General features: G+C 35.6%; 1 protein-coding gene across 1 annotated transcript in view; it reads left to right on the forward strand.

The window, feature by feature from the left end:
- Nucleotides 1-6,963: 6,963 nt before the first annotated feature.
- LOC103156553 (receptor-type tyrosine-protein phosphatase-like N) overlaps nt 6,964-17,156 on the forward strand; it is a gene marked incomplete at its 3' end in the record, with an annotated part of 17,822 nt that continues 7,629 nt past the window's right edge. The window contains exons 1-2 of the mRNA XM_007578648.2: nt 6,964-7,357; nt 11,986-12,036. Of these exons, the coding sequence (XP_007578710.1) occupies nt 7,282-7,357; nt 11,986-12,036 (127 nt within the window). The remainder of the gene's footprint in view (nt 7,358-11,985; nt 12,037-17,156) is intronic.

A 17,156-nucleotide genomic window follows, 5' to 3' on the forward strand; every position in this document is an offset into this window, starting at 1 on the left:
CATATTTTAATCTCTTTGCCAACAATCATGGGTTCGGAGTATGCCCCCTCCTCACATGCCATTCCCTCACCTTGTCTTGTCTGTTGCCAGCCCTACATTCAGCTGTCAAGGGGTCCAGTTTCAGCTGCTGGTAAAGTTGATCAGCTGTGCATTCATAGCTGTCTCTTCTGAAACATGACTGCATGAGCAATTAAGAGTCAGACTCATTCAGTGATTGTTCTAGTAATAAGTTGTAAAAGTCATAGACTTAAAAAAAGAAATTGTGGGAACATATTCTAAATCTAATCATAGAATGATTTTTTTTTTTTTTTATTAAAAATTGCTGGTCTTCGCTGAACCAACCATCTTAGTAGAAATATGAGGTAAAATATTAGATCAGTGGTATTTTCTCAAATAAAACATTTTCCATGTTAATGTAATGGTCTGTAGAACTTCACCTAAAGTGTCTGGTTGAATGTTCAACACAATTTTATGGATAATGAAACAACACAGGTAACCCAAAAGCTATTGGAGCTCAATATTTCAGTGTAATTATATCATATTTGTTAAAATATCTGCTCAGATTAATTCATAACCTCTTGTTCAAGCAAGAGTTATAAACATTTGAACTGGTTTCAGAATGTATGCCTAGCATAAAGTATACTTACAAAAATATTCATAGGCCCAAGGCCAACCCATATGTTGTTTTATCATGACGTCAAACTCTAACGCAAATTATTTGGATTTTATCAAGTAAGCTGACACAAAGAAGTGGACAACAGAAAGAAAGTGATACGTGGTTTCTACAATGTGTGCCAATAAAAATATAAAGCCAACTGCTTTTGTATTCACCCCCCTTTAATCTGATATCCTTAAATTAAATCCAGTTACAGCAAACTCTTGTTTTAGAGGTGTATATTTGTCCTCAGTTATATAAGTAGCATCAGAGTTTGACTGATAGGATTGCCAGGAAGGTCACACACCACACTTCCAATTTGTCACACACTGCACTTAGACCACTCACACATCCTGTGTGAGTGGTCAGATGCATTGGTTGAATTTTTGCAGCAGTAGATGTAAGTTAAGCATCTATGTGACTCGGGGTGTGCTCACAATTTGCAATCAAACAGATGCAGCGTAAAACTGACATGGAGACAACATTTCAATTCTTCAAAACGTCATCTTACAATAAAAGCTGGCCCAGGGCATTGCAAGCTTTGCCTTTACTAAGGCCTTCGTACCCACTGAAGTGAAATAGTCACATAAAACAGTGGTCATAAAACAGTGTTGAAAATGAGTCTACCGTAATCTCCGGACAATTGAGCACACCTGAATTTAAGCAGCATCCACTAACTTTAAAACTTCACACCTGAATTGCACACTCTCCTGTGTGTAATCAAATGTCTGATTTGGAGACTGAATCCCCACTCTGCTCCCACATTGTAGAATGGAAGTACAAGGGCCACTTCAGCCAAAGTTTTGAAATCAGGGAACATTTCTCCAACTGAAGCGATCAGAAGTTGGCAAGACCCTCTGAATGAGGAACAGTGGGAGGAAATCCCTCCAAATGCACCTGATGAGTCATCTCTAAAAAGTACACCGACAGTAACTTTTGAGAGCCGATCTGCAAAAACCACTGCTTTAGTTGACACAGAATAAAGTGACACAACTGCTGTGTTTAATCTTCAAACCTATAAGATTTCATTCTGGATTTTAAAAAGACACTGTGTCAATGAGTGTGCATTTGTATTTATAGGTATTTATAGGTATTTGCTGGAGGGGTCCTTGTGTGTGGTCATGCACATATTTGTGTTTCACAAAGCAGTGTGCCTGTCAGCTTCAGTGGGTGGCAGCAGCCCTATTTTTAGATTTCATACTCAGAGCTCAGCCTGTTTGGCGTCTGTCCCAAAACACCCCAGAGGAGTACAGATAATGGATAACAGCACTGATTAAAGAAATTCAAGTGTGTGTCCTTTTTGTGTTTCTTTTTCTGTTGTAAATATAACTGATGAGAACATAAAGTTCTTTCAAGATTTGAAAGAACTTTATGTTTACTTCATAAATTTATAATACGTTATTTATGGAGAGTAAAACCAAAGTGACTTAGTTGTTAAAAACCATTTAGTTCAAAACTGTAAAATTACACAAATACTTAATGTGTCTTAGAGAAGAAATTGGATTTCTAGATAGTTCTTCCCAAGCCCCTTCCTTTACCATCGAAGGCAACCCAGCTTTTAACAATGGAGCTGTAAAACTAAGCTATTAAAATAGTCACAATGAGAGAAGCTGCACGATAAACTTCATGCAAACTGATTAATTTCAAAACACTAAATATCTCTTTTTTATTTCAAGTATAAACCTTTAGAAAATGAGCTTTCAGTTTAGTGTCATAAATTCTCATTTTAGCAATAAAAATTAACACATAGAAATTACAGACATTAGTTCTTTCAAGCCAGACTGGTTGATTTTACAGCAGTTAATAATGAAAAATTGCATAATATTTGATTGTCTGTATATTTTATGAAGGATTATTACATTAAAACATTTTTGTTGTGACTCAAATTTAATTTTCATTAAAAGCCTGACAAAAAAAAAAATGAAGCTCATGGGTCAAATGACATTAATTACTTTCTTAAACATCGAGAGAAGGAAAATATTTCACATATCCCTAATGCTCTATTGGTATAGCCCAAACATACTCAGATGAACCTGTTTGAAAGTGATGTTTTTATGGATGAGTCATAAAATGTTATATGGTTACCAATAAAATTGATTCATTTCCTCTAGTGCAAATGGGGGGTAGAACTCTATACATCTTCATTTTTTTAATACATAGCTAAATTATTTCAATTAACATGTAAAACTTAAGGACAAATTGTTTTTTCTATATTCATCTGTTTTAGGTTATTGACTGCTCATTACTGGATCTGGTAGTGATCTCCTTCCCAACTTATTCCTGCTGGAGGCTGAAAAACTAGCAGATTGTTTCATTAGTATACTCCATGCAGAGGCCAACCCTATTAGCAATTAAAATTAATTACCATGTATTTAAAAAAAAAAAAAAATCTTCAGCATATTAAACAGTGGCTATGCGTTCAGAAACAGATGCAGCCCGTAGTGTGCAACTAATTTAATGAGTTGGAAGCTGATGAGAGTCAAAAGCCAACAGGTTATTGTTGTAGCTACAGTTTTCTCTGTTCCAATCTGTACAATGGGTATCAGTCAGAAATGGATGGAAGAAAATGGCTATTTGGCTACCATTAAAACATTATAACTGGAGTAATAATATGTAACTTATTTAAGTCTTTAAAACATCTGGGGGTCCAACAAATATTGGTGAGAAAGTTGAAGTAAATGTCGTCAGAACAGTGACAAATGCTGCAGTGAGCAGGACTTAAGAGGTGGGGACTTTTACCAACAGAGATGAGTGCAAATCTAATATGGGCTGGAATGTGGAATAAACTGCTGATATGAGATGAAGAGGCATCCAAGTGGTTTCCAGTTGAATACTACATCATGAGCCTAGGACAGAGAGTGAGCCAGCAAGTGGTTGCCTAACAGCCACAGACTCAGAGCCAAACAACCCTGAACTGTATCCCAGAAAAGACTATCTTAAATTAGCACCCTAATAAAATAAAAAAATAAAAAAAAAACGACTATGGAAACAGTTATCCAGACAGGAAACAAGTCTCGGAAAACTAACAGCACATGACAGTCAGGTACTAATTTTAAAAACAATGTCATGGCCTGAATCTGAATAAAAGATGAGGCATCAAAATAATAGCAGCAATTCTCAACAAAGTAAATGACCTATATCGCATGGCAATTTGCCACAAGGTGAGAAAAATTTTATATTCAAATTGTTGGATGTTAGGTTAGACCCATTCTGTGATGGAGTTAATGTTACAAACCCAGACATAGAGTTCTTTACCAGTCGAGGCTTGATGTCCTGACATCACACCCCAAGTCAGTCTGGGACACATTGGGAGAGTAAAGTTAATGTGCTGCCTTTTAGAAGTATTTTGTCCAATTGTTAGCTTGGCAGAAAGGCAACAGAGTTAGAAGCCAAAGGATGCGAGGGAGATGATGGTAATTTGATCTACTAATAATTTTCCTTGACACTGAACTTGACAAATTGCATGGAGTATCAAGATGTTTTTGAACAATAAGGATTGTGGGGACTTTTTTATTTTTATTTTTCCAATTAAAACATAAATAGATGATAGACAACAACAATCGAAAATGGATGTCCCAAGCTATGAGTTTCTAAATTGAAAAGGTAAAGAATGTTGAAAAATCTGTGCACAAATACAATGTAAATAATACTGAATGGTGAGGAAAGGGCAGGTGGTTTAAACATTTACACAGGCAGAATACCTGTTGCCCAGCAACAAACCCAACAGGCATACACAACATGCCAAACAGTTGAGCTGCGGCCCAAAATTGACTTTATGATGAAACAAGGAGAAAAAGGAAGACAAAGAAGTGCTGTATTTGCCTGACTCTGTCACAGGTTTTGCATCTTTTTGATTGCATGCAAGTGTGAAACATAAAAGACCCTAACAACCTTCTAAAAATATAACATCTTTAAGAGGGAACCAGTTGTTCCATGTTTTGTGCAGGTCTATTTTGGGAGAGATTTGATATCAACGTGGTTACAGAGTTCCTGAAGTAAAATCATTAGACTTCGTTATGTTGCAGAGGTTCAATTTCAGTGGCAGCTAGTCCCATTTTAATAATTTATTGAGCAAATATATCTGACTAAAAATTTGAAAAAAAATTAAATAATACAAGCAAGGTCTGACATTAAAAGTACAAACATATTGGTAAATCTGTCGGTTCTTCCATTACACTTACTGGATGCTAAAAAAAACAACCCCTGCAAAAATCACATTTAGAGAAATATCCAAATTTCCTTAGCCTAATTTATTGCTTGTTGGTGAAAATACTGAAATCCCTGCAGTCAAACTGCACTTTGCTGTGTTAACTGGCAGTGCAACTTATTGGCAGCAAATAACAGAGACCACTAAATTAATAGCTGAAAGTATCACAGTTTATGAGCTTTTACACAAAATGTGCTTTATAATCTAGTTCTTCTTTCTCAATGTTAGAATGATTACTATAATTGATATTTTGACATAGAGACATAAGCCTATAAATAGAAGAAAAAAAACCCGCTAAATTTCCAATATTTAATTTTAGTAAATATGGTACAATATAATGACCAATTTTATTCTGCTCTCATATACACAAAAATGTCTAATGGATGTAAGCTTTTTAATTTGTAGAACTTTCTACCTGAGAAAGGAGTCTGCAGTCAGATGTTTAACAGACATGCCTTACATAGTAGGAGAGCTACACAAATACCCACCTGTGTATTTAGTAACTGGAAACACTTCCAAGCATTTGAATTTATCTTCCTTGTAACCAAGGGAAAAGTGAAGGAGTTTTTTTTTGTTTGTTTTTTTTCAGACAACTGGCTGACAGTGCACCACAAGCGGTCATAACTGTAACTACACTTTTTGTCAAGATGAATGAAACGGTTAAAGGCCAATACTCAAGGTTTTAGCATTGGCCTACCTCTTTCCTGAACCTAAATCTTCATGCGTGTGCTAATAAGTTGAAAATCAAGAAGGACTTTATTTTTATCGCCAACATGAGTCCAGCTGCACACTCAAGTCAAAAACAGAATAATTTCATCTAAAGAAATTTTTCAGAGCAAAATTTATTTGAGCAGGTCAATATGAGATATGTCATATTAAGAGTAGGAAAGCTTGAAATATTTTCTGATATTTTTTTTTATTTCTACGGGATAAAAGATAATGATGTCTAAAATCTAATAACGTACGCATTTATGATACAAATTATTGTTTTAAACCTTGAACAAAGTCAGTAAAATTTCGCAATATATATGCTTGTGTTGTGGATTTCTACAGTTTGTTAGTTGATTAAACTGCTTTGATGCAGAGCAGAAGATATTCCTAGGAATTTATATGTTGTGTGATAAATGATTTACCTACTTATTTATAATGTTCCGTGTAGGGCAGTGTTTGCTAAATGGTTTTGATTTTTACTCAGAGATATAAAAATGTATTATGGAGGCATTTAAACAAGTGCATGATGATAATTCATATCAAATAATTTTATGGAAATATATACGTTTAATTAATTGATGTTTTATGACCCACAGTGGCTATCAAAACTTACATTTTAAGATCCCAACAGCAGAAATACTTTTCACAGTGTTTGTGTTTAAAATCTTAATCGTTACTTGACTCGTGTGCTTTGTTGCCCAGGTCATCCATGTGAAAAGGACTTAATCACAAAGGTTATTTATCTGGTTAAATAAAGATTTAATAAACAAAATTTGGGAGAGCAAATACTCCGTTTCCACAAACACTAGAGGGCGTGAGAACACAGCAACATGAACTTCAAAGCACCGGTTCCTTTAACTTTAAAGCTTTACATTTAGGCATGTTATTACCTAATAGGTAATCTTTTCCACATTGTATGTGGATTGTTTTAAGCCGAAAATGGCAGTTTAATTGATTTTAATGCCTTATATGCCTGCTATATGGGATATATGATGTTAAGTAGTGTGCAGCCCTCTCCCCCCTTCGGTTTTGATACAAACGTATATTGTTAGATTCTAAGAGGTTTCATCTAATATATACAGTTAAATTTTCCTATTACAAGTGTACGATTCACTACTTATGTTGAATATGTAAAAATAATGAAGAGCATGAATCATGCAAAAACCAAAACCAATAAATAAACAATAAAATACATAAATAAACCCTCCAAGTTTTTTTGTTTGTTTGTTTTTCTGTGCGTGTACCCGGTGCAGTGGAAACTGCACTTATGTCATTTCTGAATGGGAGGAATATGGAATGCATAAGCGAGCGGTTTCATTGACTCCCCCCCTTCTCTCTGTGCTGTTTCTTTTTCCACCTTGATGACGCAGCTGCAGGTTGCTTTCTTCTGTTGCTGAGAGCTCTCGGTTTCCACAGACTGCTGGCTGTTTCCGCAGCGGTGCCGTCGTGAGTCGGTACTACGCTGCGTGTCCACGGTCTGTGCCCTCCTCCTCTATCCCCTCGCCCCGCCTTTTCATCGGGAGGGTTTCTTCTTCCCGATCCATTCATCATTTTTATTCCCTTCTCATTTCCCCCCCGTCTCTCCCTTGTTCGTCCCTGTACACGATCTTGACGGCTCAGTTAAACATAATGGGGATTTAAAACAGGTGGAAAACTCTCAGAGTCTGTCTCTCTCCATCCATCCGTCGCACTAAAGCTTCAGGGGATCATGCAACATCTGAAACCATGGCGAGCTCTGCTCCTTCTGGCGGTGCTCTACCAACCAGCTGTCTCTGAGAAATACGGTAAGATGATGATGCTGCATATTACAATTTAGTTAAGAGAGTGAACAGCTACATATTCTACTCCTTACTTTGCATGGTGCATCAAGTGCGTTTGTGCATTTCAAGAGGGGACTGTTCATGTCTTTATCAAATTAACTCAGTGATTGCATCTGTGGGTAAATACAGGGGGCTGTAATCAGATTAAACAGGGGAGGAGAAGAGATGGGAGATAAGGGAGGATGGGGAAGAGAAACACTTAGTCTGTTTCATAGGCTGTTTTATCTTCCAGCATCATGAAAGAACAGGTTAGAGCATATCGCTCATGACATCTCACCACTTTGGCTCTGCTTTTTATTGTGCTTACAGTTATGTTTTTGCCATAAAGACAGAGTGACACAGAGCCATATGCTCTAAATGGAACATTAGAATGAAAACACTAAAATTACATTGCATACATAAAATAAAATAAAATAAAAAATCAACACTTATTTGTTATGTTTCAAAACCAAAACTTCATCTATGTCTTCTGTGTTCAGGGAATAAAATAGAAATCACATTAAACATGCTCTTTACTCAGTAAAGGACGTTTAGAGATGTAGAAGTACAATTATAATTTCTAATACGTTTGCTGTGTTCTATTCCCGTCCATGGAAATACAATAACAGCTGCAGTGTTTTGTGGCAGATTAATATCATTTACGATAACAGTCTTGCTGTGATTATTTAGAACTGATTTTGACTTGTTTTGTTGGTAGCTGCATTGATTTGACCTTTTTAATGAGACAATTGTGCAACAAGTGAGTTTCATGCCCGTTAGTATTTTTATTTTTGATTTTTGTTGTTGTTATTGTCGTCTTTACGTGATTTGAATTTAGCATTCCACTGAAGAAATTTAGCCATTTGCTCATACGCTCAACAACCTGAAAATAAAAAGAGCATCACCATTGGCTTGCCCTCCCTTTTCTATGTTTAATTTATATTCACTCAGACTGATTAATGTTTATTCAACCTATTTTATGAGTTCGTTTGAATGGTTTTTATTGCCAAAATGTATTAAATAGCAATTAAACTGTTATTGAAAATTGATTAGAGCAATTCCTTAGAACACAAATAAATCAGCTCGTATAAAATAATACATAAAATTAAGAGACAGCCTGATAAGCAGCTGTCCTCATCAAGGAGGTTGTGTCAGTGCCATGGAGGAAAATCAGTACTGTTTTTTTCAATCACTGACATCTCTTTGCCTCCACTGTTGTTGTTTTTTTCACACTTCAGATTTATCCAACTGTTTGTCTGAAAAGCCGTCTATCCATATGTGCGACGGCATGATGCTCATGTCTGCGTTTACATCTTGGCAGTCAGTTTTTTTTTCCCCCTTAGGGCCAGATGTCCTGTTGCTATGAGAAACACTGCTTTTGGATGATTGCAATGTTTGGTCTACTTTGCAAGGATTTGTTACACGATATCTGTTTTGTAAGAAAGAATAATAATTGGAGATGCACAGTGACACATTTGCTATGTCCTGGGTTTAATGCCTGGGTCTTTCTGTATGGAGTTTGCATTTTCTCCTTGTACATGTGTGGTTTTTCTCTGGGTACTCCAGATTCCTCCCTCTGTCCAAAAACATGACTCTTAAATTAAGTGGTCTCTCAAAGTGTCGTGAAGTGTAAGTGTGCATGGTTGTTTGTTCTGTGTTTCTCTGTGTTTTCCTGCAATGGACTGGTGACCTGTCCAGGGTGTACACAATAAGTGCTTAATGCCTATGGATGGATGGATATTAATTGATAGATATTATGGTGAAAAGATGGAATCTTTGCCAGCTGTATGGTTGTGTAAAGCTATGTGTCTTTGATAAGTAGTTAGATGGAAAACCCACCTGTTTGGAGTTCCTTTTGAACCTAATTGGAACATTGACCAATATATTTTATTGTGTATTAATGATTTTTATTATGGCAATTTACAAAATGTGGTTTCTCATTTGATGACTGTGCAGTGTTTCTTTGACTTTATTTTTGTCTTTTTATGATGTAAAGCACTTTGAACTCCCTTGCTACTGAAATGTGCTGTGCAAGTAAAATTGATTAATTGAATGATTGATTATTTGTTGTTATCCTAAACTGTTTATGTAAAACAAAATTGCTTGATTAGTGACACTATTGTCTATCAAGAAGAATCAAAGGACCAAAACTGTGACAATAGTGACATGTAAGTCCTAACTAGTAAGATTTTGCTGTGTTACTCAATGATCGTCACATTAAACTGTTGTGACTGTTTTTGACAATCATATTTTTATTGCTCCAAAATTCTGTAATAAAAACCCTGACATGTTGAATAGCCCAAATTATTTATTACTGATGTGATTTGTTGATTTGTTATATGATATAACTGTACTGAAGAAAAAAATGTGCCCCAATGTCATTGTGCTTGTGTACACTGTACAGAAATGCACAATGACAATAAAGACTACTTTACTTTACATTTTGGTATGTAGGGTAAGGTGATCATTATATAATTTTTTAATGTTCTTAATCGATTTTTGATTGCAATTTCGATGAGTAATTTGAAACAATACAAATCTAGTTGGACGTTTGTTGGACTAGTTCAAGCGTTTTCCTTCTCCAGTAAAACATATAGATACAAACGTTCAACTATTCAGCCAAAGTGCCACTTCAGTGGCACAAAAGTCTTGATCAGTGAACTTTTAGATTCACTGTCTAATAATAAGACTCCGTTTATATCTGCAATTATAGCTTAGAAGAAAACTAATTAACATTAAACCCCATTCTGAACTATTATTATTGTTGCAGTCTGCATTCTACTAAACTGGTCATCTAGTACAACCCTGTGGTGTTTCTTGTGTTAATGGAAAGACAGACAGGGAGGCAGGCAGAAATGACATGGTGCACACCACAAGGTTCACTCATTTCTATTGACTAGAGAGAAAAACTAAGACATAGAAAGCTATTCAGTGTTCAACTGACATAGCTTTTTTTTTTTTTTTTTTCTCATGACAAGACCTTGTTGAGAAGCTGCTCAGTGAAGAAAATCAAAGTAATCATGTCAAAAATCATCACTGGCAGGACACACAATACATATTAATTTACTAGTTGACATTTTGTTGCCTTACTAGCCTTTTAACAACACTAGCTGGCATTTTTAGGGTTCTTAATAGCAGCTACTAATATGGCAGTCACCAACAGTGGACTACTGGTATGGACTACAGGGTGACTAGTGGCATACTAGTAAGATTGTTGCTCCTTCTGGTCTAATGAAGCAAGAGGAGTGTTATTTTGAAGAAGTACATCGAAACATGGACTAAGCATGAGCAAACTGTGGAGTGAAGTGGCAAACCAGAAAGGAGCAGGAAAGTGATGGCTTACGTCAAGGATGTCGAATATTTACTCAAACAGGTTGCCATATGGGCTGATCTTTTGCTTATGAAAATGTTTAATACTGGGATTTTTTTTTTAACTTGAAATCTGATTTGTTTTTTCTTTCCCTTTTGGTTCAGCAGATGCTTTGTCCCTCACATCAGTCGAAGTTTGATGACTGGCACAGAAATTTAACCCAATTGTTCAATGAAAATAGCAACGTTAGACTCTTTCTTCTTTTTCCAACCACTCTAATAAAGGTTAATCATTGCTGACAGGATAGTCTGCAATGGCACAACTCTGTTGCACCTTTGCATGCAAGATTGACACAGGAAATGTTTCTTTCCTGAAACTAAAATAAATGTTTTTTTAGTCAAGTTTCAGGAGAGATTATGAAACCGCAAAACATTTTATGTGTGTGTTTTGTTCTTTGGATACGCGTAACTGTTGCACTTTTTATTTTATTTAGTCAGATAAAATCATTCTCAACACTAAATTTGATGTGCTATATTTAATTTTGTTTGTAAGTTCAGATTACTGATAATGTTTAATTTAGCTAAACTGGTCCCTTCAAGCATGGATTTCCAAATTTAAAGAGGTCCAAGGTGTGCTGTGAGACAGAGAAAAGACAGAAAGCCACACAGTCCTATTCATGCATCCATATCTTTCTCTGACCACCTGTTCCTTCCCACACTACTAATACATCAAGGTCTTACTCGCCAAACTAAAATAGGAAATTTTAACAACTAAAAAATAAAGACAGAGGTATTACCACAAGCTGCTCCCCGTGTTTAGAAAAGGACATTGTTGTACCAATGTTATTTTCAGATCCAATGCTTTGAAGTGGAAAAAGGTAAAGGGTTGACTGATTAAGCTATGCAAGCATTGCAGATGTCTTTAGGTGGTTGCATCACTCCATGAATGATAGAAGAAAAAGTAGTTCGATAGATAAAAATAATGATTTGTAATGTGCAGAAAAGAAAAAGTGTTTCTTTGAACCAATTTTAAAAACTACTCTTACAGCTAAATTTATTAGTTATGCTCAAGCTAAAATTCTGATTTGAATTATTCTGAAATGTGAATTACAGTTTTTGCAAAACTATTTCTCCTACATGGTTCAAAATAAACCTATTATTCGTTGTATTCGAGGCCAATTTTAGTAAGTGAATCTGGGACTGGACTGGACTGACCCTCTAAGTGTGCTTTAAATCAGCTGCTGGCATGGAAATATCTGCAACGATGGTAATCTGTCAGCTTTCTCTGTGTCGTTCTGTCTCAGGTTGCCTGTTTGAGAGAAAACTGTGCACAAGGGATCAGTTCTGCTCTGACGGTGAGTACAACCTGCAGTCATGCAGAAAAAAAAATATTTACTTTATGTCCTTTTTGTCTAAATTTCATGTTTTATTTTTTGACCCAAAAACATGTCTATGCCTGTTGGATCTTTAAGTACACACATAAACATAGATAGATGTCAAAACATGTGCTAAGTGTCACCGGGGTTAAATGTTTGTGTACAAAAATAGACCAAAAAAAAAGAAAAAAAATCAAGGATTCCTCCCCTTTTACTTCATTCGTCTTCATCTCTCCGTCACCTGTCCCTCTATTTTTCGTCATCTCTATCTAAACCCCTCCCCGCCGACCCCCAGTTTCCATAGCAACACTGACATCACGGTGAGGCCAACTCCCCCACAGTTGTTGTGTTGATACAGCGATGAGTCACTAACACGCGCTTACGTCCCTCTCTGTGGAAACGGCACTTACGCACACACTCGATGGTTGAGCAGAATACCAAATGGATAAGTGAGCTTGCTTACTCTCCAAAGAAAGGAAGAATAGGAGAAAAACATTCGGAGATCCACCCATAACACTTTATTTTCATACCACTTTGCACCTTCAACAGCCTAGTACGGAAAATAAGCCATGTTTAGCGTGCTTATTCGGCACCAACAAAGGCTGATTAAGTTTTTTTTAAACAGTGTGAGACACCCTTAACACCAGGGAAAAAAATAAAATGGTAACCATTGCATTCTATAAAAAAAAAAAAACATTCAACACTTTATGAGAGGTACTCAACATTATGACAAAGATGTTCATAGAAACATTTTGAGCCACACGAGTACAGAAACAGCAGCAGAATTTAGTTAATCAACAAAAGTCATATTTTGTGATTTAAAAATATTTTGTTGCTATGCGACCACTTTCTGCCACTGATGCCCATAATTTTACCTGATCATGATTAGGAATTCTGGACTGACATGTACTTACTAAATCTTCATTAAGTACTTAAGATATGTAGTGACATGAGCTTGATGAAAACCTGCTTGGTGAAAAACAACCATTTTTTTTATTTTTTATTTATCTTTTTTTGCTGAGTCATTCTTGGTTCACATATATACCCATCAAGCTTATTTGTCGTATTTACCACAATTGGATTGGATTGAGTTGACAAACACCGATAGTTATCTCAGGAGTAAAGCCCTGTTATATTTTATATATTTTAGACAGATTAGCATTCTGGAAATCGTTGGTGTCAAACTGTGATTACAAGTTATTGCTTTAGGCTGCTTAAAATACTGATGTTTTCTTTTTGTCTTGTTTCAGTTCTGCTCAAAAAAATAGCAACCAGAGTCCATCTCGTTTTTTGTTTTTTTTAATTTGGACTTTCTAATTCTGGATCTTAAAGATGTGATAAAGGATAAAGACTTGTTCACAAAAACATTTAGATTTGTTAAAACTGGCTGTTTTTGGTGCTCACTTAAATGAGGTTTTTGTCAATGAGTTATTCAGCTGTTTTACTTTGATGTTTGGTAAGTTTAAATATAGCAATAGATATTTTACACATTTTCCTGTGATGACTGCAAGAGTTATAGACATAGTAACTCAAGTGCATTGTTATAGTTTAATAAGAGACAAGACGTGTTTGGTTTGCATTCTGTTGCCTGATTTTTGTTATGTTCTCGATATATTGTTTCAAATTGTTTTAAATGAAAACTCAGATTAAAATAAAATGAATTGAGCTCCATTTGTCTAAACAGTTAACATTTCTTCAGTGTTGATTAGACATGTTGTATCAGATCTAAAGTAGGCAATAAGCTTCTATTCAGCTCTCTGCCTCCTCTTCTTGTTGCTTTTGTGAGGATTTTTTTATTTTTTTCAGTTTCTTTTTTTTTCTTTTTTCTTTTTTTTTGCATTTGATTTGACGTCACTAAATCCTCCATAAGTGAATAAAAATTCCCTGCTGTGTGCCTTCTACACATTCCTCCCACTACAGACAATATGAATTTTAACTGCTTGGTAAAATTCTACTGTACCATGCTTGTGGTTTTTACAAAACCTACTGAAGTTATGAGGCATATCCTCCCAATGCTGAGAGACATAACTCTGTGACACAACAATGACCAATAATTGATGGATTTCCTCTTTGGGTTGAGGAGAGAGCTTTGATCTGCACATATAATGTATCATCTTCATCTATAAATAGGTTTGCAGTGATTTGATAAAATGTTGAAAAATATACGACCTGATTGAGTTAGGGTCAAAAGTAAGTGTCAAAAACCGAACAATATTGTATTTTAATGTAAGGTTGGCAACCCTGTTTATGGGGTTAATCCATTAACAGGATTAGCTATTCCATCGGAGAAATGGGCCAAAGTTACTAATGTCTATGCAGTAGAGGTGGGTAAAAGTTACCAAGAAGGGGGCAGAAAAAAAATAATCTATGATCTGAATCACTAAAACAATTTTTGGATTAAGACAAATTGTTCACCCTCCCATTCCCATACCGGTATAACGCTAGCAAGATCACATAACTGGTGCCTATCTATAAAGGACAATGCGCAAAAACCATTCTTCCATGGATAAGTCTCCAGTCTGCCACAGAGACATTCACAACAAATAGCCGTTTGTAAGCATACTCACAACCTAGAGAGACATAATTAACATTATGTGCATTTTGAAAAGAATGCAACACAAAAAGGCTTCGACCAGTGCAGCAAGAAAGACGAATTAAAGAAGAACATGAAACACAAACGACAGAAAGACAATCGCAACATATAAACACAACAATCTACGAACAACGTGGAACCAAAAAGGGAGAGGCAGTTAAGTAGTCATTATCCAGCTGGAACGTTTAGAGTCCAGCATTTTACCCTGCCACATGTTGATATTCAAGGCAAGGTACTTAACCTCAAGCTGCCTACTGAACTGCATTCTAGGGTGCACTCCTGTGATTCAAACAAAATCACTTGGTATATGCCTGAAAAACTGGTTATAGAAGCTCAGTCTACTTATTGTTTGGGATCTGTGTAACACAAAAAAAGGGAGAGAATGGGCCTCACTTTACCGTAGCTCATCCTTTAAGCACCAGATATTTACGGACTTACAGTGACCCTTTAAACTAAACTGAACAAAGCAATTTTAACTTGCACAACAATGATTTCCTTTTCACACTGGCACTGATAAGAGCCATTAGAGTCTCCTAAGTAGAGTTCTCTTAGGCTTTTTCAATTCTGTGGTTTATCAAAAAGTAGCCTTCCAGCCATAATTGCTGTAAAATGTTTAAAAGCATTTGCTGAAACACAGCTCTCCATGTACTGGCAGTAAATATCAACAAAGCAAAAGTTAATCTTCTTAAACCAGCAACCTCCGGTTTTAGAATCAACACATACACCAATGCTGTTGTTTACCTTTATGTCCTGGAAGGAATAAAATCACATTCTGCTACGTTTCCTTGTTTCATCTCTGCTGTTGGAAAGATAAAGCATTTGTAACTTTTTTGTGATGTTTAAGCGACTTACCTTGAACTTTTTATTGTTCTTTTAAAGTGTACATTAAGGAAAGTGCATTAAGAACCTCCTCTATACATTAAGAAACTCTTTGTTCTGCTATAAAAATGAGTTGAATAGGTGTTAGCGCATACACAGTGGTAATTTGATTAATAATACATTGAAGCACATCTAAAATATGCATAACTTGTGACCGAGAGCTAGCCATCCTTATGATCCATAAACACATAGTAGCCTCTGATTTTTAAATTGAAGGAAAAGTACACTTGGTCATGAAGTCTTTTGACAAATAAATCTGAAAAGTGTGGCATGTATTTGTTTTCTGCCTCTTTTATCACAACATGAATAATTTAGCCATCAGTAAAATCATTATTATTATGCCTCTTGTTATAATTTCTGCCCATATTTATATTTTGAAATGAATTTCAACTGTGCTGCTTATTCAGTATCAACTGATATAAACCAATTAGACCTGAGAAATATAATAAAATATACAACTGATGGTAAATCTCTGGAATTTTAATATCTGCAATAAAAATAATGTCCTTCATTAAACACATCTAAAAATATCGTAAACATTGTCATTTACCACAAACAAAAATAAGCTCATAACGGTGAAGGTCAAACACATTTTCAGTACTAAAATATAAAGTGTATCTCTACCTAACATGTTTTGTAGGATTGACAGCTTTTTACTGAAAAACTATAATTAGATTTTTAGACTTTCCTTCGTAGAAGCATACTGACATGTACAATCATATTTATAGATTGGCTAATATCTAATTATTGCTATATTCTGTCATGTTCTCATTCAACTTTCACCGTTGCTTCCGTCATCATCAACTCCCTTCTCCATATTTTGTCTAACCATGATAGAGAAAAATCAATGTAAATTCCATCATGATTATTTAAATAGTCAAAATCTCTTACAAAAGTACAAACAAAAGCTAAACCCTGTGGGTGTGTATCGATCCTAAATTCACATTCAGGAAATCTTGGAAATCAGTCTGACCTAACTCACACCTTCTCCCATGTGACTTTTTGCCATTCTGTTTCTGGTTATAAAACTGTCTTGTCAGCTCAGTATAAAACTCACCTCCCCCCCGCCCCCCAACACTCCCCCTTATCTCACTGTAGCAGATTTGGTTGTGTGCAGTTTAGCCGGTGTGATGTCTGCAGTGACTCATCAGTGCACCAAATGAAAAAAAAAAAAAATCTTCTCTCTGCATTATCTTTCTTCTCACTACACTTATGATCTATATAGCGATCTTTTCTCACAGCAAAGTCTGAGAAAACTAAGATCAGTGATCAAGGGGGGAAAAAAATCAAACAAGAGTGTCCCTACAGCTTAAAACAGCTGTTTCAGGTTTGCTAAACTGGGTTTAAAAACAGACACTGGCAGAAAAGGGCACTTGTCAAACCAACAGTGAGAATTAATGTAGATTTCTAATTTTTCAAATAATAACTGACGTGAGTAATAGATGTCCATCCATTCTTTATCTGAACGTGTATACTTGCAGGGTCACAGGGTGGGGAGCTGGTGCCTATCTCCAGTAGCCATTGGGCAAGAGGCACACAACCATGCACTAAGAGCAAACTAAAGTATTTAAATAAAAAATTTAAAAAATGTTTTTAGACTATAGGAAGAAGCTGAAGTACCCTGAGA

This window comes from Poecilia formosa, unplaced genomic scaffold, assembly GCF_000485575.1.
Source record: "Poecilia formosa unplaced genomic scaffold, Poecilia_formosa-5.1.2 Scaffold486, whole genome shotgun sequence".
NCBI lineage: Eukaryota > Metazoa > Chordata > Actinopteri > Cyprinodontiformes > Poeciliidae > Poecilia > Poecilia formosa.